This window comes from Nerophis lumbriciformis, linkage group LG01 (assembly GCF_033978685.3).
Source record: "Nerophis lumbriciformis linkage group LG01, RoL_Nlum_v2.1, whole genome shotgun sequence".
NCBI lineage: Eukaryota > Metazoa > Chordata > Actinopteri > Syngnathiformes > Syngnathidae > Nerophis > Nerophis lumbriciformis.
This window is the reverse complement of record NC_084548.2, coordinates 74,946,649-74,974,213: the sequence shown is the minus strand read 5'-3', so window position 1 is coordinate 74,974,213 and position 27,565 is coordinate 74,946,649. Positions and strand designations below refer to the sequence as shown.

The window sequence follows — 27,565 nt, the reverse complement described above, 5'->3', positions numbered from 1 at the left end:
ACAAGTTAGGTCATCTTCTTTATTTTTTTTGGTCCTGTTATGCAAAACACAAACGTCCACTGCAGAGAACACGGCGTATCTGGAGGATAATAATAATAATAATACGTGTTTACATTTGGGACGTAAACGCCAATTGACAGCATTGACCGGAAATAGTCCTAAAAAGTTGATGACTTGCAGGTAGGAGGAGATTTGGGGGGTTTGGACTCAACTGAGGGTTCAGCCGGTGATGCAGGCGCTGTAATAGACGGCACTGCTGGCGTCAGAAAGCGCCGATATCAACGGACTGACTCCCTCCTCGCCGCCGTCCCTGCTGGCGCCGCCGCCTCGCCACACCAGGACTTTGGACGCTCCGTGGGCCTCGTCCCGGTTCCTGGCCGCGTTCACGTACTGGTCGAATTCGTGCCTGTCCACCTCGGACCAGAAGTCCGCGGCCGAGGGGGACCCCAGGTGCCCGGCGGATTCGTGATTTGAGGGGTCGGCGGCGTGGCCGGGGGGCAGGAAGGACGTGGGGGAGGTCTCGGGGGGAGGCGACAGCTGGCCCAGGTGAGTCGGGGTGAAATTAGAGTACCTTTGGCCGAAGTAGGCCACGGGAAGGGAGCCTTGGTGCGGTTTGACGGTCTCTGCCAGGCTGATTGAGGACTGAGGGTAGGGCGCTAAGTCATGCGGGGGCGGCGGACATTTCATTGGACTCCTCAACGCCACGTGGCGACCCGAGTTCATCCTCATTGGGACGCCGGAAGGGGCGGGGCTCATGTTGGATGCCATGTTTGCCTCCACCATTCTGGAGTTCCTGCCCGGACTCAAAGTCATCCCAGGGTTGTGGTGGTTGCCGTAGTAATGCGGGGTTTGGTGATGGTGGTGGTGGTGGTGGTGGTGGTAGCCCCCCCAGCCTCCCATCCCAGCCTCCTCCTGCGCATGCTGAGGGAAGAACACCGACTCACCGGCCCCGTTCTCCAGGACGTCCAGAGGGGACATCTCCGGCGTGGGCAGGCCGTAGCTCTCCAGGTCCTGGTGGCCCGGGGCCTGCAGGTCCCTGAAGTGGCCCAGAGCGGGCAGCAGGTGGTGGGAGCGCTGGTGGTGAGTCCCCGGGTGTCCGTAAGGCGACGCTCCGTGTCCGCCTTCCCCGCCGGGACCCAACCCGTGTGCGGGGCCTCCGGTCTGGGCCAGGCCGTGAAGCAGGAGCCCCGCGTCCACGCGCTTCAGCTTCTTGGTGGTCTTCTTGCGACGGGGGCGGTACTTGTAGTTGGGGTGGTCCTGGAGGTGCTGGATGCGCAGGCGCTCCGCTTCCTCCACGAAGGGCCGCTTCTCCGTGGCGGTCAGCGCCTTCCACGTCTGGCCTGGTGGACACGGAGAGGACACGGTTAAGACTTTGGCAACGGGTTTGGCTTCATGGCGCTTTTGTACAGGAGGGGAGGGATTCAAATGGCCAATATTTTGGTACCGGTACCAAAATTTGTCATTTTGCTTCTTTTTTTTTGCACCATGACTAGGGAAGGTTGTTTGGATTGTGTCTAGGGTTGTCCCGATACCAATAGCTTGGTACCAGTACGGGTACCAAAATTTATTTCGATACTTTCCGATACTTTTCTAAATAAAGGGAACCACAACAAATGTCATTATTGTCTTTATTTGAACAAAAAAATGTTAGTGTACATGAAACATATGTTTATTATTGTCATTTAGTCCTTAAATAAAATAGACAACTTGTCTTTTAGTAGTAAGTAAACAAACAAAGACTCCTAATTAGTCTATGCAGTAACATATTGTGTCATTTATACACCTATTATTTTGTACACATAATAAAGGGCAAACTGTAAAAATGTTTCATTATATCTACGACGTTCACACGTATCCACAATTTAGCAATTTGCAATTTTTTTTTTGCACCATGACTAGGGAAGGTTGTTTGGATTGTGTCTAGGGTTGTCCCGATACCAATAGTTTGCTACCAGTACGTGTACCAAAATTTATTTTGATACTTTCGATGCTTTTTGATACTTTTCTAAATAAAAGGGAGCACAAAAAAATGTCATTATTGTCTTTATTTTACCAAAAAATGTTAGAGTACATGAAACATATGTTTATTATTGTCATTTAGTCCTTAAATAAAATGTTGAACATACTAGACAACTTGTCTTTTAGTAGTAAGTAAACAAACAAAGACTCCTAATTAGTCTATGCAGTAACATATTGTGTCATTTATACACCTATTAGTTTGTACACATAAAGGACAAACTGTAAAAATGTTTCATTATATCTACGACGTTCACACGTATCCAAAATTTTGCATTTTGCTTCTTCTTTTTTTTGCACCATGACAAGGGAAGGTTGTTTGGATTGTGTCTAGGGTTGTCCCGATACCAATAGTTTGGTACCAGTACGGGTACCAAAATTTATTATGATACTTTCGATGCTTTCCGATACTTTTCTAAATAAAAGGGAGCACAAAAAATGTCATTATTGTCTTTATTTTACCAAAAAATGAAACATATGTTTATTATTGTCATTTACTCCTTCAATAAAATAGTGAACATACTAGACAACTTGTCTTTTAGTAGTAAGTAAACAAACAAAGACTCCTAATTAGTCTATGCAGTAACATATTGTGTCATTTATACACCTATTATTTTGTACACATTATAAAGGACAAACTGTAAAAATGTTTCATTATATCTACAACGTTCACATGTATCCACAATTTAGCATTTTGCAAATTTTTTTTTGCACCATGACTAGGGAAGGTTGTTTGGATTGTGTCTAGGGTTGTCCCGATACCAATAGTTTGGTACCAGTACGGGTACCAAAATTTATTTCGATACTTTCCGATACTTTTCTAAATAAAGGGGTCCACAACAAATGTCATTATTGTCTTTATTTGAACAAAAAAATGTTAGTGTACATGAAACATATGTTTATTATTGTCATTTAGTCCTTAAATAAAATAGTGAACATACTAGACAACTTGTCTTTTAGTAGTAAGTAAACAAACAAAGACTCCTAATTAGTCTATGCAGTAACATATTGTGTCATTTATACACCTATTATTTTGTACACATTATAAAGGACAAACTGTAAAAATGTTTCATTATATCTACAACGTTCACACGTATCCACAATTTAGCAATTTGCAATTTTTTTTTTTGCACCATGACTAGGGAAGGTTGTTTGGATTGTGTCTAGGGTTGTCCCAATACCAATAGTTTGGTACCAGTACAGGCACCAACATTTATTTCAATACTTCCGATACTTTTCAAAATAAAGGGGACCACAAAAAATTGGCATTATTGTCTTTATTGTAACAACAAATGTTAGTGTAGATGAAACATATGTTTATTATTGTCACTTAGTCCTTCAATAAAATAGTGAACATACTAGACAACTTGTCTTTTAGTAGTAAGTAAACAAACAAAGACTCCTAATTAATCTATGCAGTAACATATTGTGTCATTTATACACCTATTATTTTGTACACATTATGAGGGACAAACTGTACAAATGTTTCATAATATAAACAACGTTCACACGTATCCACAATTTTGCTTTTTGCATTTTTTTTGCACCATGACTAGTGAAGGTTGTTTGGATTGTGTCTAGGGTTGTCCCGATACCAATAGTTTGGTACCAGTACAGGCACCAAAATGTATTTCAATACTTCCGATACTTTTCAAAATAAAGGGGACCACAAAAAATTGGCATTATTGTCTTTATTTGAACAAAAAAATGTTAGTGTAGATGAAACATATGTTTATTATTGTCATTTAGTCCTTAAATAAAATAGTGAACATACTAGACAACTTGTCTTTTAGTAGTAAGTAAACAAACAAAGACTCCTAATTAGTCTGCAGTAACATATTGTGTCATTTATACCTATTAGTTTGTACACATAAAGGACAAACTGTAAAAATGTTTCATTATATCTACAACGTTCACACGTATCCACAATTTAGCATTTTGCAATTTTTTTTTTTTGCACCATAACTAGGGAAGGTTGTTTGGATTGTGTCTAGGGTTGTCCCAATACCAATAGTTTGGTACCAGTACGTGTACCAAAATTTATTTTGATACTTTCGATGCTTTTTGATACTTTTCTAAATAAAAGGGAGCACAAAAAAATGTCATTATTGTCTTTATTTTACCAAAAAATGTTAGTGTACATGAAACATATGTTTATTATTGTCATTTAGTCCTTAAATAAAATAGTGAACATACTAGACAACTTGTCTTTTAGTAGTAAGTAAACAAACAAAGACTCCTAATTAGTCTATGCAGTAACATATTGTGTCATTTATACCTATTATTCTGTACACATAAAGGACAAACTGTAAAAATGTTTCATTATATCTACAATGTTCACACGTATCCACAATTTAGCATTTTGCAATTTTTTTTTGCACCATGACTAGGGAAGGTTGTTTGGATTGTGTCTAGGGTTGTCCCGATACCAATAGTATGGGTACCAAAATGTATTTTGATACTTTCGATGCTTTCGGATACTTTTCTAAATAAAGGGGACCACAACAAATGTCATTATTGTCTTTATTTGAACAAAAAAATGTTAGTGTAGATGAAACATATGTTTATTATTGTTATTTAGTCCTTAAATAAAATAGTGAACATACTAGACAACTTGTCTTTTAGTAGTAAGTAAACAAACAAAGACTCCTAATTAGTCTATGCAGTAACATATTGTGTCATTTATACCTATTAGTTTGTACACATAAAGGACAAACTGTAAAAATGTTTCATTATATCTACAACGTTCACACGTATCCACAATTTAGCATTTTGCAATTATTTTTTTTTGCACCATGACTAGGGAAGGTTGTTTGGATTGTGTCTAGGGTTGTCCCGATACCAATAGTTTGGTACCAGTACGGGTACCAAAATTTATTTCGATACTTTCGATGCTTTTTGATACTTTTCTAAATAAAGGGCACCACAACAAATGTCATTATTGTCTTTATTTGAACAAAAAATGTTAGTGTAGATGAAACATATGTTTATTATTGTCATTTAGTCCTTAAATAAAATAGTGAACATACTAGACAACTTGTCTTTTACTAGTAAGTAAACAAACAAAGACTCCTAATTAGTCTGCAGTAACATATTGTGTCATTTATACCTATTAGTTTGTACACATAAAGGACAAACTGTAAAAATGTTTCATTATACCTACGACGTTCACACGTATCTAAAATTTGGCATTTTGCTTATTTTTTTTTGCACCATGACTAGGGAAGGTTGTTTGGATTGTGTCTAGGGTTGTCCCAATACCAATAGTTTGGTACCAGTACGGGTACCAAAATTTATTTCGATACTTTCGATGCTTTTTGATACTTTTCTAAATAAAAGGGAGCACAAAAAGATGTCATTATTGTCTTTATTGTAACAAAAAATGTTAGAGTACATGAAACATATGTTTATTATTGTCATTTAGTCCTTAAATAAAATAGTGAACATACTAGACAACTTGTCTTTTAGTAGTAAGTAAACAAACAAAGACTCCTAATTAGTCTATGCAGTAACATATTGTGTCATTTATACCTATTAGTTTGTACACATAAAGGACAAACTGTAAAAATGTTTCATTATATCTATGACGTTCACACGTATCCCCAATTTTGCATTTTGCTTCTTTTTTTTTTTTGCACCATGACTAGGGAAGGTTGTTTGGATTGTGTCTAGGGTTGTCCCGATACCATTAGTTTGGTACCAGTACGGGTACCAAAAAATTTTTTGATACTTTCGATGCTTTTTGATACTTTTCTAAATAAAAGGGAGCACAAAAAAATGTCATTATTGTCTTTATTTTACCAAAAAATGTTAGTGTAGATGAAACATATGTTTATTATTGTCATTTAGTCCTTAAATAAAATAGTGAACATACTAGACAACTTGTCTTTTAGTAGTAAGTAAACAAACAAAGACTCCTAATTAGTCTATGCAGTAACATATTGTGTCATTTATACACCTATTATTTTGTACACATTATAAAGGACAAACTGTAAAAATGTTTCATTATATCTACGACGTTCACACGTATCCACAATTTAGCATATTGCTTTTTTTTTTTTTTTTTTTTTTTTTTTTTTGCACCATGACTAGGGAAGGTTGTTTGGATTGTGTCTAGGGTTGTCCCGATACCAATAGTTTGGTACCAGTACGGGTACCAAAATTTATTTTGATACTTTCGATTATTTTTTATACTTTTCTAAATAAAAGGGAGCACAAAAAAATGTCATTATTGTCTTTATTTTACCAAAAAATGTTAGGGTACATGAAACATATGTTTATTATTGTCATTTAGTCCTTAAATAAAATCGTGAACATACTAGACAACTTGTCTTTTAGTAGTAAGTAAACAAACAAAGACTCCTAATTAGTCTGCAGTAACATATTGTGTCATTTATACCTATTAGTTTGTACACATAAAGGACAAACTGTAGAAATGTTTCATTATATCTACGACGTTCACACGTATCCAAAATTTGGCATTTTGCTTCTTCTTCTTTTTTTTTGCACCATGACTAGGGAAGGTTGTTTGGATTGTGTCTAGGGTTGTCCCGATACCAATAGTATGGGTACCAAAATTTATTTTGATACTTTCGATGCTTTCCGATACTTTTCTAAATAAAGGGGACCACAACAAATGTCATTATTGTCTTTATTGTAACAAAAAATGTTCGTGTACATGAAACATATGTTTATTATTGTCATTTAGTCCTTAAATAAAATGTTGAACATACTAGACAACTTGTCTTTTAGTAGTAAGTAAACAAACAAAGACTCCTAATTAGTCTATGCAGTAACATATTGTGTCATTTATACCTATTAGTTTGTACACATAAAGGACAAACTGTAAAAATGTTTCATTATATCTACGACGTTCACATGTATCCACAATTTAGCATTTTGCAATTTTTTTTTGCACCATGACTAGGGAAGGTTGTTTGGATTGTGTCTAGGGTTGTCCCGATACCAATAGTTTGGTACCAGTACGGGTACCAAAATGTATTTTGATACTTTGGATTCTTTTTGAAACTTTTCTAAATAAAAGGGAGCACAAAAAAATTTCATTATTGTCTTTATTTTACCAAAAAATGTTAGTGTAGACGAAACATATGTTTATTATTGTCATTTAGTCCTTAAATAAAATAGTGAACATACTAGACAACTTGTCTTTTAGTAGTAAGTAAACAAACAAAGACTCCTAATTAGTCTGCAGTAACATATTGTGTCATTTATACCTATTAGTTTGTACACATAAAGGACAAACTGTAAAAATGTTTCATTATACCTACGACGTTCACACGTATCTAAAATTTGGCATTTTGCTTATTTTTTTTTGCACCATGACTAGGGAAGGTTGTTTGGATTGTGTCTAGTGTTGTCCCGATACCAATAGTTTGGTACCAGTACGGGTACCAAAATTTATTTCGATACTTTCGATGCTTTTTGATACTTTTCTAAATAAAAGGGAGCACAAAAAAATGTCATTATTGTCTTTATTGTAACAAAAAATGTTAGTGTAGATGAAACATATGTTTATTATTGTCATTTAGTCCTTAAATAAAATAGTGAACATACTAGACAACTTGTCTTTTAGTAGTAAGTAAACAAACAAAGACTCCTAATTAGTCTGCAGTAACATATTGTGTCATTTATACACCTATTATTTTGTACACATTATGAGGGACAAACTGTAAAAAATGGATTATTAATCCATTTGTTCATTTACTGTTTATATCTGCTTATTTTCTGTTTCAACATGTTCTATCTACACTTCTGTTCAAATGTAATAATCACTTATTCTTCTCTTCTTTGATACTTGACATTAGTTTTGGATGATACCACACATTTAGGTATGGATGTGATACCAAGTAGTTACAGGATCATACATTGGTCATATTCAAAGTCCTCATGTGTCCAGGGACGTATTTACTGACTTTATAAACATAATATGAATTTAGAAAAAAGGAAAAAAGATTTTTTTTGTCAACAAATGCCTGAGCAAATTGTTGAAGAACAACATTTCTCAACCAAGGAATTTAGGGATTTCACCATCTACGCTCCGTAATATCATCAAAAGGTTCAGAGAATCTGGAGAAATCACCATTAAATGCCCGTGATCTTGGAATGTCGATACTGCGTCAAAAATCGACATCAGTGTGTAAAGGATATCACGGTCTCAGGAACACTTCAGAAAACCACTGTCAGTAACTACAGTTGGTCGCTACATCTGTAAGTGCAAGTTAAAACTCTACTATGCAAAGCCAAAGCCATTTATCAACAACACCCAGAAACATTTCAAATTGTTTTTGGAAACTGTGGACAAAGAGGAAAAGAACCCTCCGGATTGTTCTAGGGTGAAAGTGTAAAAGTCAGCATGTGTGATGGTATGGGGGTGTATTAGTGGCCAATACATGGGTAACTTACACATCTGTGAAGGCACCATTAATGCTGAAAGGTACATACAGCTTTTGGAGCAACATATGTTGTTATCATGGACGCCCCTGCTTATTTCAGTAAGACAACGCCAAGCCACGTGTTACAACAACGTGGCTTCATAGTAAAAGAGTGCTGGTACTAGACTGGCCTGCCTGTAGTCCAGACATTGAAAATGTTTGAAGGCTAAAATATGAGAAGGGAGACTGTTGAACAACTTAAGCTGTACATCAAGCAAGAATGGGAAAGAATTCCACTTCAAAAATGTGTCTCCTCAGTTCCCAAACCTTTACTGAGTGTTGTTAAAAGGAAAGGCCATGTAACACACTGGTAAAAATGCCTTTTTTGCTGCCATTAAATTCTAACTTCATGATTATTTGCAAAAAAAAAAAAAAATCTTGTCTTTGCAGTCTATTCAATTGAATATAAGTTGAAAAGGATTTGTTGTATTCTATTTTTATTTACCATTTACACAACATGACAACTTCACTGCTTTTGGGCTTTTGTATGATTAACTACATTTCCTCCATAAAATAGAGAAACACCGCTGATAAATGTTTATATCACTTAAAAGAAAACTGGTTTTATTTGATAAAATGCTTCCCAAACATTTAATAAAGTCAAATACAAATAAGGCAGAAGTATCCAAAAGTTGTACAGTGAATGTGTAGAGCAGATATAGATCTTCTACATCAACTATGTCATGTCTGTGTAATCATGTTTTGTTTTAGTCATGTTTTTGTCATGTCTGTGTGATCATGTTTTGTTTTAGTAATGTTCGGTTTAAATTTTGGACTTTTTGTGCACTTTTGTTTTGTTTTGTCACCATAGCAACCATTAGTTTCACCTGTCACGTCACGCACCTGTTCCACGTTTGGACTCATTGTGCACTCTTGTCACCATAGCAACCATTAGTTTTCACCTGTCACGTCACGCACCTGTTTCACGTTTTGAGTCACGCACCTGCTTTCACTAATCATGTCCATAGTATTTAAGTTCATTCATTTTCTGTTGTTCGTCCTGACGACATCCCCACATTTATGCTCCTGCACACTCTCCACACCCTGATGACCCTTGCTACTCTTTTTTTCATGCCGGTTCCATGCCAAGTAAGTTTTTGTTTGTTAAGCCACAGTTAGTGTTTTGTTTAATTGTTCATAGTTTCTGCCAATGTGCAAGTTTTGTGTTTAAAGTCTAGTTTTATTCTCCGCCACTGTGCGCACCTTTTGTTTATTCCTTTTTTGATAGTTTAAAATAAATCATGTACCCACCTTCAAGCCTTGACCAGTCCAGTTCATTTGCACCACGGGAGAACAAACCAAGCCATAGTCCAAGTCCTGACAGTTTTTAGTTATTGGACTCTTTAGTTTCTGGCTTTTCACTCCCTTGTCTTGTTTCCATGATTACCCATTAGTTTCACCTGTTCCACGTTTGGACTCATTGTGCACTCTTGTTTGTCACCATAGCAACCCATTAGTTTTCGCCTGTCACGTCACGCACCTGTTTCACGTTTTGAGTCACGCACCTGTTTTCGTTAATCATGTCTGTAGTATTTAAGTTCATTGTTTTCAGTTTGTCTTTCTGACGACATCCCTACATTTATGCTCTGCGAATTTCTGACTTTTTTTTTTCATGTCCATCGCTCACGCTGCTCCTTTTTGTCCATGCCAAAGTACGTTTTTGTTCCATGTTTATAGTCTTTTTTGGGTTTCATAGTTTGTTCTCCGCCATTGTGCGCGCTTTTCGTTTGTACTTTTTTTGCTATAGTCTTTTGGTTTCATAGTTTGTTCTCCGCCACTGTGCGCGCTTTTCGTTTGTACTTTTTTTTTGATATATTAAATAAATCATGTCCTCACATTCCCGTCTCGCCCGAGCCAACTTTCCGTTGCATCCCGGAAAAGCAAACACCCAGGACCAAGTCATGACAAACTATATGATTCACCTGAGGGGCTGGACAGGACAGATTGGAAATAAAAGAGATATTTTTATCGATTTTAGATTTTTTTTTTTTAATCATTTAAGAATTGTTAAAAATAAGAATTGCAATTAGTCTGAAAATCGATAATCTTTTGACACCCTCATTAATAATGCACTGCTGCTACTAAACATTATTTTTCACCGAATAATAATACATATGCATATAAACAAATAAATCATATTTGAACACAATCTGCATTTAGGGAATAAAATTAAAATATTAACAAAAAAAAATAAAAATAAAATATATATATATATATATATATATATATATATATATATATATATATATATATATATATATATATATATATATATATATATTAAAGTTAATTAATTGTTTCGTTGCACCTCCTGTGTCCATGCCTGAGCTTACAGGAATAGTCGACAAACTAAAACCCTCGTCCTGTCCCACAGACCCAGTCCCCCCTCGCTTTTTTAAAGAAGTCTGGGACTCTATTGACTTATCTGTTAGGGACATCATCAACAGCAGCTTGATTTCTGGCAGTGTGCCCTCTTTTTGTAAAGGAGCTGTTGTTGAGCCTTTGATCAAAAAAACAGGTCTTGATCCTACAAGTTTGTCAAATTATCGGCCCATTTCTAAATTCCTTTTTGTGTCAAAAATTTTGGAGAAATGTGTTTTGGCGCAACTACAGCCTTTTTTAGATGAAAATAGCACTTTAGATCCATTTCAGTCTGGATACAAAGCTTTGCACAGTACTGAATCTGCACTTGTAAAGGTTTTTAATGATTTGCTTTTAATATCTGATTCTGGCAGCTCTGCCATTTTAGTGCTTTTAGATCTTACAGCTGCCTTTGACACAGTCCACCACACAATTCTTTTAGATCGCCTGAGAGACTGTGTGGGTGTCAGGGGGACTGCATTAGAGTGGTTTAGATCCTACCTGTCAGAAAGGTCCTTCTCTGTCAGGCTGGGGGACGCCACTTCTTCTTCTGCTACGCTTTACTGTGGTGTCCCCCAGGGATCTATTCTAGGCCCCATCCTGTTTGCACTGTACCTTCTTCCTCTTGGAGAGATTTTTAAGAGGCATGGAGTGTTTTATCACTTTTATGCAGACGACTGCCAAATTTATATGCCTATTTCAAAAGGCCACGGCCCCCTGACACCCCTTCTCAACTGTCTATGCCACGTCAAGGCTTGGTTAGCCCAGAATTTTTTAATAATGAATGAGGGAAAAACGGAAATTTTAGTGTTTGGTCCGGCCCTCACTGACTTGGGACCATTGCAAAATGATGTGCGTCCCAAAGTCACCAGCCTTGGCGTCACTATAGACAGCCATTTTAAACTTGACAAACAAGTCAATGGCGTTTTAAAATCGTGTTTTTATCATCTTCGTCTTTTAGCAAAGGTAAAACCGTTTTTATCTTTTAACCTTTTTGAACAAGTCGTGCATGCTTTTATTTCAAGTGGCCTGGACTACTGCAATGCACTTTATGCTGGCATTAGCCAAAAAGCTCTCTCCCGGTTGCAGTTAGTCCAGAATGCGGCAGCAGGACTTTTAACAGGGGCCAGGAGACGCCAGCATATAACCCCAATCCTTGAGAGTTTGCACTGGCTCCCTGTTCATTTTAGAATTGATTTTAAAACCTTGCTGTTTGTTTTTAAAGTTTTACATGGACTGGCACCTCAGTATATGTCGGACCTCATCCAAACTTACAATCCTGCGCGCGCTCTGAGGTCCGAGAGCCAGCTCCAGCTCGTGGTGTCCAAGACGAGACTTAAAACCAGGGGAGACAGGGCCTTCTCTGTGGTCGGCCCTAAGCTCTGGAACACTCTGCCCCTCCATGTTCCAACTGCTCCCACAGTGGAGTGTTTTAAGTCTCGTCTTAAGACCCACTTTTATTCTCTGGCTTTTAACACTACGTGAGTTGTGTGGTCCTCTGTTGTCCTCTGGGTTTTTAAAATTTTGCTTTTTGCTTTCTATTTACTGTTTTAATTGGTTTTACCCTTTGAAATTGTTTTTAATCACATTTATTTTATATTGTTTTTAATTGTGTTTCATATTGTTGTGCAGCACTTTGGAAACATTTTGTTGTTTAAATGTGCTATATAAATAAAGTGGATTGGATTGGATTGGATGTCATCATACAGATGTTACATTCCAACTGTGACTCAAATAATTCATCATTTAAAGAGAAAATATTGTTAAAAAATATTGGTGGTAAAAATAAAAATGCAAAAATGTCACATTTGTTTGAAATTATTATTCCTATATGGGGTTTTATCGCACCTTCTGCATGAGGACACACGACAGGTGTGTTGAAAGGTCTGTATGACAGGAGACACCAGTCAAAGATCTTCTATAAGACAGGAGCGCTCTGCTCTTTTTAGGAACACAAGACAAAACCAGAGTCAACGATCTTCTATGTGACAGGAGCGCTCTGCTCTGTATTTTTTTTTTAATTTTTTTTAATTTATCTCCTTCATTGATGTGCATCTTTGATCGATAGACAATTATACCTCAATTATTCAATGATACATTTACACAGCAATGCCTGAGAAGGAGCAGGATGAAGAAAAATCTTATATTTTCATGCCCCCTTCAACATAATACCTAGTCTTACTAAATAATATCATATAAACCAGGGGTGCTCATTACGTCGATCGCGATCTACCGGTCGATCTCGGAGGGTGTGTCAGTCGATCACCAGCCAGGCATTAAAAAAATAGTCCTAAAAATGAGCGATCATAAATCTTCACTATGACGTCACTTTCGTCACTTGATTGACATTCACGGCACCCGAGGGTCTTCTGAGATGACGCTGGCTGCTGCCAGCTCATTAAAATGACCGACTGGAAGGCGAGAAACACTTTATTTCAACAGACTCTGGCGCCGTACCTGTCGTCAAAACTCCAAAGACCGACTGCACAGTTGCACAATAAAAGCGCTACTTAATCCTGCTTGCACTACCAAAATAAGAGTCTCAGGAAGCTGGCGTGCACAAGCTAGCAAGCTACGGAGTTTGCCGACAATGTATTTCTTGTAAAGTGTATACAAAGGAGTACGGAAGCTGGACAAATAAGATGCCAAAAACCAACCACTTTCATGTGGTATTGGACAGAAAGGAGGACTTTTTTTCTCCTCCATTCGAAAATGCGGACGTTATCATCACCACTGTCTGATTCCAATCAATGCAAGTCATCAGAATCAGGTAATACACCAACTTATATTCTTGTCTTCATGAAAGAAAGGAATCTATATGTTAAACATGCTTGTATTATCTTTAAACACCTTTAATTTATTAACAATATTAACTATATGGATTAAACATGCTTGTATTATCTTTAAACACCTTTAACTTGTTAACAATATTAACTATATGTGTTAAACATGCTTGTATTATCATTAAACACCTTTAACTTGTTAACAATATTAACTATATGTATTAAACATACTTGTATTATCATTAAACACCTTTAACTTGTTAACAATATTAACTATATGTGTTAAACATGCTTGTATTATCATTAAACACCTTTAACTTGTTAACAATATTAACTATATGTATTAAACATACTTGTATTTTCATTAAACACCTTTAATGTATTAACAATATTAACTATATGTGTTAAACATGCTTGTATTATCATTAAACACCTTTAACTTGTTAACAATATTAACTATATGGATTAAACATGCTTGTATTATCTTTAAACACCTTTAACTTGTTAACAATATTAACTATATGTGTTAAACATGCTTGTATTATCTTTAACCACCTTTAAGTTGTTAACAATATTAACTATATGTGTTAAACATGTTTGTATTATCTTTAAACACCTTTAACTTGTTAACAATATTAACTATATGTGTTAAACATGCTTGTATTATCTTTAAACACCTTTAACTTGTTAACAATATTAACTATATGTGTTAAACATGCTTGTATTATCTTTAAACACCTTTAAGTTGTTAACAATATTAACTATATGTATTAAACATTCTTGTATTATCATTAAACACCTTTAATTTATTAACAATATTAACTATGTGTTAAACATGCTTGTATTATCATTAAACACCTTTAACTTGTTAACAATATTAACTATATGTGTTAAACATGCTTGTATTATCTTTAAACACCTTTAACTTGTTAACAATATTAACTATATGTGTTAAACATGCTTGTATTATCTTTAAACACCTTTAACTTGTTAACAGTATTAACTATATGTGTTAAACATGCTTGTATTATCTTTAACCACCTTTAACTTATTAACAATATTAACTATATGTGTTAAACATGCTTGTATTATCATTAAACACCTTTAACTTGTTAACAATATTAACTATATGGATTAAACATGCTTGTATTATCTTTAAACACCTTTAACTTGTTAACAATATTAACTATATGTGTTAAACATGCTTGTATTATCTTTAACCACCTTTAAGTTGTTAACAATATTAACTATATGTGTTAAACATGTTTGTATTATCTTTAAACACCTTTAACTTGTTAACAATATTAACTATATGTGTTAAACATGCTTGTATTATCTTTAAACACCTTTAACTTGTTAACAATATTAACTATATGTGTTAAACATGCTTGTATTATTTTTAAACACCTTTAACTTGTTAACAATATTAACTATATGTATTAAACATTCTTGTATTATCATTAAACACCTTTAATTTATTAACAATATTAACTATGTGTTAAACATGCTTGTATTATCATTAAACACCTTTAACTTGTTAACAATATTAACTATATGTATTAAACATACTTGTATTATCATTAAACACCTTTAACTTGTTAACAATATTAACTATATGTATTAAACATACTTGTATTTTCATTAAACACCTTTAATGTATTAACAATATTAACTATATGTGTTAAACATGCTTGCATTATCATTAAACACCTTTAACTTGTTAACAAAAACATACATTTCATAAATAAGTAAATATAAATGATATATATGAATGAGGTAGATCCCCACGACTTGATCAATTGAAAAGTAGCTCGCCTGCAGAAAAAGTGTGAGCACCCCTGATATAAACCAACAATTACATCTAAATATATCGAAAACAAACAAAAATACACACACAAAAAACAAACACAAGAAGTGCGAAACTTCATAAAGTACAAACCAAACAAAAGAAGTAATCTACACCTCACGGGATGATACAAAACAAATACAAAACCAGGCAAAAAATAAGCAAAATAATAAATATAAATCAAAATGTAAACACTTATGATCTTATTGTTCTGTCTTTGTATATTTTATTCAATGGGAATATATTTCTACAATCTTTTATCTCATTGTAAAGAGAATTCCATAGTTGAACCTGATATACACATTATATTATATACATTATATACATTATATACACCGATATACACATTTGTTTTAAACTTGTCCTTGAATACTGATGTTGGAAATGACCTTTTCTTTACTAGCTCCTGTACTTTCAATACACCAGAATTAATAAATAATATGTTAGTGTGTTCTAAGTCATCTACTTTATCAATAATCCTTATAACTCTTTTCTGTAGTTGATACAATGCCTTTATGTTACTCTTATACGTGTTCCCCCACACTTTATGTTACTCTTATACGTGTTCCCCCACACTTTATGTTACTCTTATACGTGTTCCCCCACACTTTATGTTACTCTTATACGTGTTCCCCCACACTTTATGTTACTCTTATACGTGTTCCCCCACACTTTATGTTACTCTTATACGTGTTCCCCCACACTTTATGTTACTCTTATATGTGTTCCCCCACACTTTATGTTACTCTTATATGTGTTCCCCCACACTTTATGTTACTCTTATGTGTTCCCCCACACTTTATGTTACTCTTATGTGTGTTCCCCCACACTTTATGTTACTCTTATGTGTGTTCCCCCACACTTTATGTTACTCTTATATGTGTTCCCCCACACTTTATGTTACTCTTATATGTGCTCCCCCACACTTTATGTTCCTCTTATATGTGTTCCCCCACACTTTATGCTACTCTTATATGTGTTCCCCCACACTTTATGTTACTCTTATATGTGTTCCCCCACACTTTATGCTACTCTTATATGTGTTCCCCCACACTTTATGTTACTCTTATATGTGTTCCCCCACACTTTATGTTACTCTTATGTGTTCCCCCACACTTTATGCTACTCTTATATGTGTTCCCCCACACTTTATGTTACTCTTATATGTGTTCCCCCACACTTTATGTTACTCTTATATGTGTCCCCCACACTCTATGTTACTCTTATATGTGTTCCCCCACACTTTATGTTACTCTTATATGTGTTCCCCCACACTTTATGTTACTCTTATATGTGTTCCCCCACACTTTATGTTACTCTTATATGTGTTCCCCCACACTTTATGTTACTGTTATATGTGTTCCCCCACACTTTATGTTACTCTTATGTGTTCCCCCACACTTTATGCTACTCTTATATGTGTTCCCCCACACTTTATGTTACTCTTATATGTGTTCCCCCACACTTTATGTTACTCTTATGTGTTCCCCCACACTTTATGCTACTCTTATATGTGTTCCCCCACACTTTATGTTACTCTTATATGTGTTCCCCCACACTTTATGTTACTCTTATATGTGATCTTTTCCTCCCTTTTCCTCTTACAAAAAATCATAAACTTTGTTTTTTTTACATTTTTAATGATAATTTATTGACATGAAACCATCTCTTAAGTTGAATCATTTCCTGTTCAATAATGTTTGATAATGCTTTTAAGTCATGTCCCGGACTATAAAAGTTGGTGTCGTCCGCAAATAATACACATTTCCGTAACTTTGATACCTCACATATATCATTAATATATAAAATTAAAAAAATTTCGGTCCCAAAACTGAACCTTGTGAAATTCCACATTCAATCCTCATTTGTTCAGATGCATTACCCACAAAATTTTAAGAACGCAGTGCCAAGAACACAGGGGAAAACACCAGAGTCAAAGATCTTCTATATGACAGGAGCACTTTGCTGTTTTTAAGAACACAAGGAAAAACACCAGAGTCAAAGATCTTCTATATAACAGGAGCACTTCGCTGTTTTTAAGAAAAAAAAGGTAAAAACACCAGAGTCAAAGATTGCCTATATGACAGGAGCACTTTTCTGTTTTTAAGAACACAGGGAAAAACACCAGAGTCAAAGATCTTCTATATGACAGGAGCACTTTGCTGTTTTTAAGAAAAAAAGGCAAAAACACCAGAGTCAAAGATATTTTATATGACAGGAGCACTTTGCTGTTTTTAAGAACACAGGGAAAAACACCAGAGTCAAAGATCGTCTAAATGACAGGAGCACTTTGCTGTTTTTCAGGAAAAAAAGGCAAAAACACCAGAGTCAAAGATCTTCTATACGACAGGAGCACTTTGCTGTTTTTAAGAAAAAAAGGCAAAAAGACCAGAGTCAAAGATCTTCTATATGACAGGAGCACTTTGCTACACAGGGAAATATACCAGAGTCAAAGATCTTCTATATGACAGGAGCGCTTTGCTGTTTTTAAGAACATAAGGAAAAAGACCAGCGTCAAAGATCTTGTATATGACAGGAGCACTTTGCTGTTTTTAAGAAAAAAAGGCAAAAACACCACAGTCAAAGATCTTCTATATCACAGGAGCACTTTGCTGTTTTTAAGAACACAAGGAAAAACACCAGAGTCAAAGATCTTCTATATGACAGGAGCGCTTTGCTGTTTTTAAGAACACAGGGAAAAATACCAGAGTCAAAGATCGTCTAAATGACAGGAGCACTTTGCTGTTTTTCAGGAAAAAAAGGCAAAAACACCAGAGTCAAAGATCTTCTATATGACAGGAGCACTTTGCTACACAGGGAAATATACCAGAGTCAAAGATCTTCTATATGACAGGAGCGCTTTGCTGTTTTTAAGAACATAAGGAAAAAGACCAGCGTCAAAGATCTTGTATATGACAGGAGCACTTTGCTGTTTTTAAGAAAAAAAGGCAAAAACACCACAGTCAAAGATCTTCTATATCACAGGAGCACTTTGCTGTTTTTAAGAACACAAGGAAAAACACCAGAGTCAAAGATCTTCTATATGACAGGAGCGCTTTGCTGTTTTTAAGAACACAGGGAAAAATACCAGAGTCAAAGATCGTCTAAATGACAGGAGCACTTTGCTGTTTTTCAGGAAAAAAAGGCAAAAACACCAGAGTCAAAGATCTTCTATACGACAGGAGCACTTTGCTGTTTTTAAGGAAAAAAAAGGCAAAACGACCAGAGTCAAAGATCTTCTATATGACAGGAGCACTTTGCTACACAGGGAAATATACCAGAGTCAAAGATCTTCTATATGACAGGAGCGCTTTGCTGTTTTTAAGAACATAAGGAAAAAGACCAGCGTCAAAGATCTTGTATATGACAGGAGCACTTTGCTGTTTTTAAGAAAAAAAAGGCAAAAACACCACAGTCAAAGATCTTCTATATCACAGGAGCACTTTGCTGTTTTTAAGAACACAGGGAAAAACACCAGAGTCAAAGATCTTCTATATGACAGGAGCACTTTGCTGTTTTTAAGAATACAGGGAAAAACACTAGAATCAAAGATCCTCTAAATGACAGGAGCACTTTGCTGTTTTTAAGAAAAAAAGGCAAAACACCAGAGTCAAAGATCTTCTATATGACAGGAGCGCTTTGCTGTTTTTAAGAACACAGGGAAAAACACCAGAGTCAAAGATCTTCTATATGACAGGAGCACTTTGCTGTTTTTAAGAATACAGGGAAAAACACTAGAATCAAAGATCCTCTAAATGACAGGAGCACTTTGCTGTTTTTAAGAAAAAAAGGCAAAAACACCAGAGTCAAAGATCTTCTATATGACAGGAGCACTATGCTGTTTTTAAGAACACAGGGAAAAACACCAGAGTCAAAGATCTTCTATATGACAGGAGCACGTTGCTGTTTTTAAGAAAAAAAGGCAAAAACACCAGAGTCAAAGATCTTCTATATGACAGGAGCACGTTACTGTTTTTAAGGAAAAAAAAAAAAGGTAAAAACACCAGAGTCAAAGATCGCTGATATGACAGGAGCACTTTGCTGTTTTTAAGAAAAAAAGGCACAAACACCAGAGTCAAAGATCTTCTATATGACAGGAGCACTTTGCTGTTTTTAAGAATACAGGGAAAAACACCAGAGTCAAAGATCTTCTATATGACAGGAGCACGTTGCTGTTTTTAAGAAAAAAAGGCAAAAACACCAGAGTCAAAGATCTTCTATATGACAGGAGCACTTTGCTGTTTTTAAGAAAAAAAAAGGCAAAAACACCAGAGTCAAAGATCTTCTATATGACAGGAGCACTTTGCTGTTTTTAAGAAAAAAGGCAAAAACACCAGAGTCAAAGATCTTCTATATGACAGGAGCACTTTGCTGTTTTTAAGAAAAAAAGGCAAAAACACCAGAGTCAAAGATCTTCTATACGACAGGAGCACTTTGCTGTTTTTAAGAACACAGGCAAAAACACCAGAGTCAAAGATCTTCTATACAACAGGAGCACTTTGCTGTTTTTAAGAACATAAGGAAAAACACCAGAGTCAAAGATCTTCTATATGACAGGAGCACTTTCCTGTTTTTAAGAAAAACAGGCAAAAACACCAGAGTCAAAGATCTTCTATATGACAGGAGCGCTTTGCTGTTTTTAAGAACATAAGGAAAAAGACCAGCGTCAAAGATCTTGTATATGACAGGAGCACTTTGCTGTTTTTAAGAAAAAAAGGCAAAAACACCAGAGTCAAAGATCTTCTATATGACAGGAGCGCTTTGCTGTTTTTAAGAACATAAGGAAAAAGACCAGCGTCAAAGATCTTGTATATGACAGGAGCACTTTGCTGTTTTTAAGAAAAAAAGGCAAAAACACCAGAGTCATAGATCTTCTACATGACAGGAGCACGTTGCTGTTTTTAAGGAAAAAAATGTAAAAACACCAGAGTCAAAGATCGTCTACATGACAGGAGCACTTTGCTGTTTTTAAGAAAAAAAGACAAAAACACCAGAGTCAAAGATCTTTTATATGACAGGAGCACTTTGCTGTTTTTAAGAACTCATGGAAAAACACCAGAGTCAAAGATCTTCTACATGACAGGAGCACTTTGCTGTTTTTAAGAACACAGGGAAAAACACCAGAGTCAAAGATCTTCTATATGACAGGAGCACTTTGCTGTTTTTAAGAACACAGGGAAATATACCAGAGTCAAAGATCTTCTATATGACAGGAGCACTTCGCTGTTTTTAAGGGGAAAAAAGGCTAAAACACCATAGTCAAAGATCTTCTATATGACAGGAGCACTTCGCGGTTTTTAAGAAAAAAGGCACAACACCAGAGTCAAAGATCACCTATATGACAGGAGCACTTTGCTGTTTTTAAGTAAAAAGGCAAAAACACCAGAATCAAAGATCGTCTATATGACAGGAGCACTTTGCTGTTTTTAAGAACACATGGAAAAACACCAGAGTCAAAGATCTTCTACATGATAGGAGCACTTCGCTGTTTTTAAGAAAAAAGGCAAAAACACCAGAATCAAAGATCTTCTATAAGACAGGAGCACTTTGCTGTTTCTATAGGACTCCATTGCAAAAATACCAGTCAAAGATCCTCTAAATGACAGGAATGCGCTAAGGACATACTGCAAATGCATAAGTCAAAAATTGTGCTCTGTTTTTTTTAGGAACTACTAAAAAAATCACCAGTCAAAGATCTTCTAAAAAGACGAGAAGCTCTGTTGTTTTTTTAAAACTCTTCTGCAAAAAAAACTCCACTAATCAGAACCCAAGTCAAAGATTTTGAATACAATAAAAGCACTTAGCTGTGGTCCAAGTTCCTCTGTACAAAAGGAGCCCCAATATCCAATCTACAAACGCGTGGACCGTAGAGGACCACAATGTATCCCGGAAGGCATCCGCCTCACCCTCACCCGTTATCTGGTGTATTATTCACCTTAGGAATACAAGGAAGGTCACATTTTTCACAGCCATGGATGAAATCAAGAAGAGTGGGAGGTCTGTCGGTAAGAATCTAAAAAAATGGGAGGTCATTCCGTAAGAATCGAGAAGAGTGGAAGGTCTGTCTGTAAGAATCGAGAAAAATTGGAGGTCTGTCCGTAACAATCGAGAAGAGTGGGAGGCCTGTCGGTAAGAATTGAAAAGAGTGGGAGGTCTGTCCGTAAGAATCTAGAAAAATGGGAGGTCTGTCTATAAGAATCAAGAAGAGTTTGAGGTCTGTCAGTAAGAATCAAGAAAAATGGGAGGTCTGTCCGTAAAAATCAAGAAGAGTGGGAGGTCTGCCGGTAAGAATCGAGAAGAGTGGAAGGTCTGTCGGTAAGAATCTAGAAAAATGGGAGGTCATTCCGTAAGAATCGAGAAGAGTGGAAGGTCTGTCTGTAAGAATCGAGAAAAATTGGAGGTCTGTCCGTAACAATCGAGAAGAGTGGGAGGCCTGTCGGTAAGAATTGAAAAGAGTGGGAGGTCTGTCAGTAAGAATCTAGAAAAATGGGAGGTCTGTCTATAAGAATCAAAAAGAGTTTGCGGTCTGTCAGTAAGAATCAAGAAAAATGGGAGGTCTGTCCGTAAAAATCAAGAAGAGTGGGAGGTCTGCCGGTAAGAATCAAGAAGAGTGGAAGGTCTGTCGGTAAGAATCTAAAAAAATGGGAGGTCATTCCGTAAGAATCGAGAAGAGTGGAAGGTCTGTCTGGAAGAATCGAGAAAAATTGGAGGTCTGTCCGTAACAATCGAGAAGAGTGGGAGGCCTGTCGGTAAGAATTGAAAAGAGTGGGAGGTCTGTCCGTAAGAATCTAGAAAAATGGGAGGTCTGTCTATAAGAATCAAAAAGAGTTTGCGGTCTGTCAGTAAGAATCAAGAAAAATGGGAGGTCTGTCCGTAAAAATCAAGAAGAGTGGGAGGTCTGCCGGTAAGAATCAAGAAGAGTGGAAGGTCTGTCGGTAAGAATCTAAAAAAATGGGAGGTCATTCCGTAAGAATCGAGAAGAGTGGAAGGTCTGTCTGGAAGAATCGAGAAAAATTGGAGGTCTGTCCGTAACAATCGAGAAGAGTGGGAGGCCTGTCGGTAAGAATTGAAAAGAGTGGGAGGTCTGTCCGTAAGAATCTAGAAAAATGGGAGGTCTGTCTATAAGAATCAAGAAGAGTTTGAGGTCTGTCAGTAAGAATCAAGAAAAATGGGAGGTCTGTCCATAAAAATCAAGAAGAGTGGGAGGTCTGTCGGTAAGAATCTAGAAGAATGGGAAGTCTGACCATTAGAATCAAGAAGTGTGGGAGGTCTGTATGTAAGAATTGAAAAGAGTGGGAGGTCTGTCCGTAAGAATCTAGAAAAATGGGAGGTCTGTCTATAAGAATCAAGAAGAGTTTGAGGTCTGTCAGTAAGAATCAAGAAAAATGGGAGGTCTGTCCGTAAAAATCAAGAAGAGTGGGAGGTCTGTCCGTAAAAATCAAGAAGAGTGGGAGGTCTGTCGGTAAGAATCTAGAAGAATGGGAAGTCTGACCGTTAGAATCAAGAAGCGTGGGAGGTCTGTATGTAAGAATTGAAAAGAGTGGGAGGTCTGTCCGTAAGAATCTAGAAAAATGGGAGGTCTGTCTATAAGAATCAAGAAGAGTTTGAGGTCTGTCAGTAAGAATCAAGAAAAATGGGAGGTCTGTCCGTAAAAATCAAGAAGAGTGGGAGGTCTGTCCGTAAAAATCAAGAAGAGTGGGAGGTCTGTCGGTAAGAATCTAGAAGAATGGGAAGTCTGACCGTTAGAATCAAGAAGCGTGGGAGGTCTGTATGTAAGAATTGAAAAGAGTGGGAGGTCTGTCCGTAAGAATCTAGAAAAATGGGAGGTCTGTCTATAAGAATCAAGAAGCGTGGGAGGTCTGTATGTAAGAATTGAAAAGAGCGGGAGGTCTGTCCGTAAGAATCTAGAAAAATGGGAGGTCTGTCTATAAGAATCAAGAAGAGTTTGAGGTCTGTCAGTAAGAATCAAGAAAAATGGGAGGTCTGTCCATAAAAATCAAGAAGAGTGGGAGGTCTGTCGGTAAGAATCTAGAAGAATGGGAAGTCTGACCATTAGAATCAAGAAGTGTGGGAGGTCTGTATGTAAGAATTGAAAAGAGTGGGAGGTCTGTCCGTAAGAATCTAGAAAAATGGGAGGTCTGTCTATAAGAATCAAGAAGAGTTTGAGGTCTGTCAGTAAGAATCAAGAAAAATGGGAGGTCTGTCCATAAAAATCAAGAAGAGTGGGAGGTCTGCCGGTAAGAATCGAGAAGAGTGGAAGGTCTGTCGGTAAGAATTTAAAAAAATGGGAGGTCATTCCGTAAGAATCGAGAAGAGTGGAAGGTCTGTCGGAAAGAATCTAGAAGCGTGGGAGGTCTGTATGTAAGAATTGAAAAGAGTGGGAGGTCTGTCAGTAAGAATCTAGAAAAATGGGAGGTCTGTCTATAAGAATCAAGAAGAGTTTGAGGTCTGTCAGTAAGAATCAAGAAAAATGGGAGGTCTGTCCGTAAAAATCAAGAAGAGTGGGAGGTCTGTCGGTAAGAATTTTAAAAAATGGGAGGTCATTCCGTAAGAATCGAGAAGAGTGGAAGGTCTGTCGGTAAGAATCTAAAAAAATGGGAGGTCATTCCGTAAGAATCGAGAAGAGTGGAAGGTCTGTCTGTAAGAATCGAGAAAAATTGGAGGTCTGTCCGTAACAATCGAGAAGAGTGGGAGGCCTGTCGGTAAGAATTGAAAAGAGTGGGAGGTCTGTCAGTAAGAATCTAGAAAAATGGGAGGTCTGTCTATAAGAATCAAGAAGAGTTTGAGGTCTGTCAGTAAGAATCAAGAAAAATGGGAGGTCTGTCCGTAAAAATCAAGAAGAGTGGGAGGTCTGCCGGTAAGAATCGAGAAGAGTGGAAGGTCTGTCGGTAAGAATCTAGAAAAATGGGAGGTCATTCCGTAAGAATCGAGAAGAGTGGAAGGTCTGTCGGTAAGAATCTAGAAGCGTGGGAGGTCTGTATGTAAGAATTGAAAAGAGTGGGAGGTCTGTCCATAAGAATCTAGAAAAATGGGAGGTCTGTCTATAAGAATCAAGAAGAGTTTGAGGTCTGTCAGTAAGAATCAAGAAAAATGGGAGGTCTGTCCGTAAAAATCAAGAAGAGTGGGAGGTCTGCCGGTAAGAATCGAGAAGAGTGGAAGGTCTGTCGGTAAGAATTTAAAAAAATGGGAGGTCATTCCGTAAGAATCGAGAAGAGTGGAAGGTCTGTCTGTAAGAATCGAGAAAAATTGGAGGTCTGTCCGTAACAATCGAGAAGAGTGGGAGGCCTGTCGGTAAGAATTGAAAAGAGTGGGAGGTCTGTCAGTAAGAATCTAGAAAAATGGGAGGTCTGTCTATAAGAATCAAGAAGAGTTTGAGGTCTGTCAGTAAGAATCAAGAAAAATGGGAGGTCTGTCCGTAAAAATCAAGAAGAGTGGGAGGTCTGCCGGTAAGAATCGAGAAGAGTGGAAGGTCTGTCGGTAAGAATCTAGAAAAATGGGAGGTCATTCCGTAAGAATCGAGAAGAGTGGAAGGTCTGTCTGTAAGAATCGAGAAAAATTGGAGGTCTGTCCGTAACAATTGAAAAGAGTGGGAGGTATGGCCGTAAGAATCTAGAAAAATGGGAGGTCTGTCTATAAGAATCAAGAAGCGTGGGAGGTCTGTATGTAAGAATTGAAAAGAGTGGGAGGTCTGTCCGTAAGAATCTAGAAAAATGGGAGGTCTGTCTATAAGAATCAAGAAGAGTTTGAGGTCTGTCGGTAAGAATCTAAAAAAATGGGAGGTCATTCCGTAAGAATCGTGAAGAGTGGAAGGTCTGTCGGTAAGAATCTAGAAGAATGGGAAGTCTGACCGTTAGAATCAAGAAGCGTGGGAGGTCTGTATGTAAGAATTGAAAAGAGTGGGAGGTCTGTCCGTAAGAATCTAGAAAAATAGGAGGTCTGTCTATAAGAATCAAGAAGAGTTTGAGGTCTGTCAGTAAGAATCAAGAAAAATGGGAGGTCTGTCCGTAAAAATCAAGAAGGGTGGGAGGTCTGTCGTTAAGAATCTAGAAGAATGGGAAGTCTGACCGTTAGAATCAAGAAGCGTGGGAGGTCTGTATGTAAGAATTGAAAAGAGTGGGAGGTCTGTCCGTAAGAATCTAGAAAAATGGGAGGTCTGTCTATAAGAATCAAGAAGAGTTTGAGGTCTGTCAGTAAGAATCAAGAAAAATGGGAGGTCTGTCCGTAAAAATCAAGAAGAGTGGGAGGTCTGCCGGTAAGAATCGAGAAAAATTGGAGGTCTGTCCGTAACAATCGAGAAGAGTGGGAGGCCTGTCGGTAAGAATTGAAAAGAGTGGGAGGTCTGTCCGTAAGAATCTAGAAAAATGGGAGGTCTGTCTATAAGAATCAAGAAGAGTTTGAGGTCTGTCAGTAAGAATCAAGAAAAATGGGAGGTCTGTCCGTAAAAATCAAGAAGAGTGGGAGGTCTGCCGGTAAGAATCGAGAAGAGTGGAAGGTCTGTTGGTAAGAATCTAAAAAAATGGGAGGTCTGTCCGTAAGAATCGAGAAGAGTGGGAGGTCTGTCAGTAAGAATCTAGACAAATGGGCAGTCTGTCCGTAAGAATCGAGGAGAGTGGGAGGTCTGTCGGTAAGAATCTAGACAAATGGGAAGTCTGTCCGTAAGAATCAAGAAGAGTGGGAGGTATGTCCGTAAGAATCAAGAGTTGAAGATCTGTCCGTAAGAATCAAGAATAGTGGGAGGTCTGTCCGTAAGAATCAAGAATAGTGGGAGGTCTGTCCGTAAGAATCAAGAGTTGAAGATCTGTCCGTAAGAATCAAGAATAGTGGGAGGTCTGTCCGTAAGAATCAAGAGTTGAAGATCTGTCCGTAAGAATCAAGAATAGTGGGAGGTCTGTCCGTAAGAATCAAGAGTTGAAGATCTGTCCGTAAGAATCAAGAATAGTGGGAGGTATGTCCGTAAGAATCAAGAGTTGAAGATCTGTCCATAAGAATCAAGAATAGTGGGAGGTATGTCCGTAAGAATCAAGAGTTGAAGATCTGTCCGTAAGAATCAAGAATAGTGGGAAGTCTGTCCGTAAGAATCAAGAGTGGGAGGTCTGTCTGTAAGAATCAAGAGTTGAAGATCTGTCCGTAAGAATCAAGAATAGTGGGAGGTCTGTCCATAAGAATTAAGAATAGTGGGAAGTCTGTCCGTAAGAATCAAGAGTTGAAGATCTGTCCGTAAGAATCAAGAGTTGAAGATCTGTCCGTAAGAATCAAGAATAGTGGGAAGTGTGTCCGTAAGAATCAAGAGTGGGAGGTCTGTCCGTAAGAATCAAGGGGAGTGGGAGGTCTGTCCTTAAGAATCAAGAGTTGAAGATCTGTCCGTAAGAATCAAGGGGAGTGGGAGGTCTGTCGGTAAGAATCAAGAGTGGGAGGTCTGTCGGTAAGCATGGAGGCGAGTGGGAGGTCTGTCCGTAAAGGTGACGGTGGTCTTACCGAGCATCTTGCTGAGCACGGCGTTATGCAGGTCTGGGTTCTGCAAGGCCAGTCGTTTCCGCTCATCTTTGGCCCAAACCATGAAGGCGTTCATGGGCCGGCGGATCCTCTGCTCGCCCTTCCCGTCGCCTCCCGCCAAGTCTGGACTCTGGCCCCCGCCGGACCCGACCGAGGCGGTGCTCTTGGACTCCGCTCTCCCGGGGACTCCGGGGTCATCGGGGAGGTTCCGCTCGAAACCCAAGTCAGGGCTGGAGGCGGCGGGGCTGGGGGTCCCGCCAGCCCACGAGGGGCCCAGGAAGGACACGGCCCCCCGAGACAAGGTGGGCTCCCCTAAACTCATTCCAGGACTTTCTGCTCTGCCAAGGTCTCTCTCTCACGCTGTCGGGATGCGGCAAAGTTCCGGACCACGAACCCAGAACACGGACATGAAGATCGGAGCGGGGCCAGAACATTCCTCGGGAGTTATTCCACAAAGTCTTTTTTCTCATCTGTGGGGCGCTTCAGTCCGCCACGCCAGGAACTTTGGGGACTTGTGACCACGGACTTCACCGACCCACTTTTATATATTTAACCCCCCCCCCGGCCTCTCGGCCAATGGCAGCCACTTATGGCTGGGAGTTTAACCAATGAGG

The 27,565-nt window shown here is 37.7% G+C and overlaps 1 protein-coding gene across 1 annotated transcript; it reads right to left on the bottom strand.

The window, feature by feature from the left end:
• sox18 (SRY-box transcription factor 18) lies at positions 1–27,452 on the bottom strand. Its single transcript, XM_061925751.1, has 2 exons — positions 26,934–27,452; positions 1–1,340 (listed from the first exon to the last, which is right to left on the bottom strand). The coding sequence occupies exons 1-2, from the start codon at positions 27,271–27,273 to the stop codon at positions 220–222; spliced, it is 1,461 nt and encodes a 486-aa protein (XP_061781735.1). The 5' UTR covers positions 27,274–27,452; the 3' UTR covers positions 1–219.
• Positions 27,453–27,565: the final 113 nt, after the last annotated feature.

What these genes read in the sequence shown, in the direction of transcription:
- sox18 (XM_061925751.1), bottom strand. Translation starts at nt 27,273, where the DNA reads ATGAGTTTAGGGGAGCCCACCTTGTCTCGGGGGGCCGTGTCCTTCCTG. An exon ending in CGTGCTCAGCAAGATGCTCG is followed by an intron (nt 1,341 to 26,933) that starts GTAAGACCACCG and finishes CGTGTCCACCAG; the next exon opens with GCCAGACGTGGAAGGCGCTG.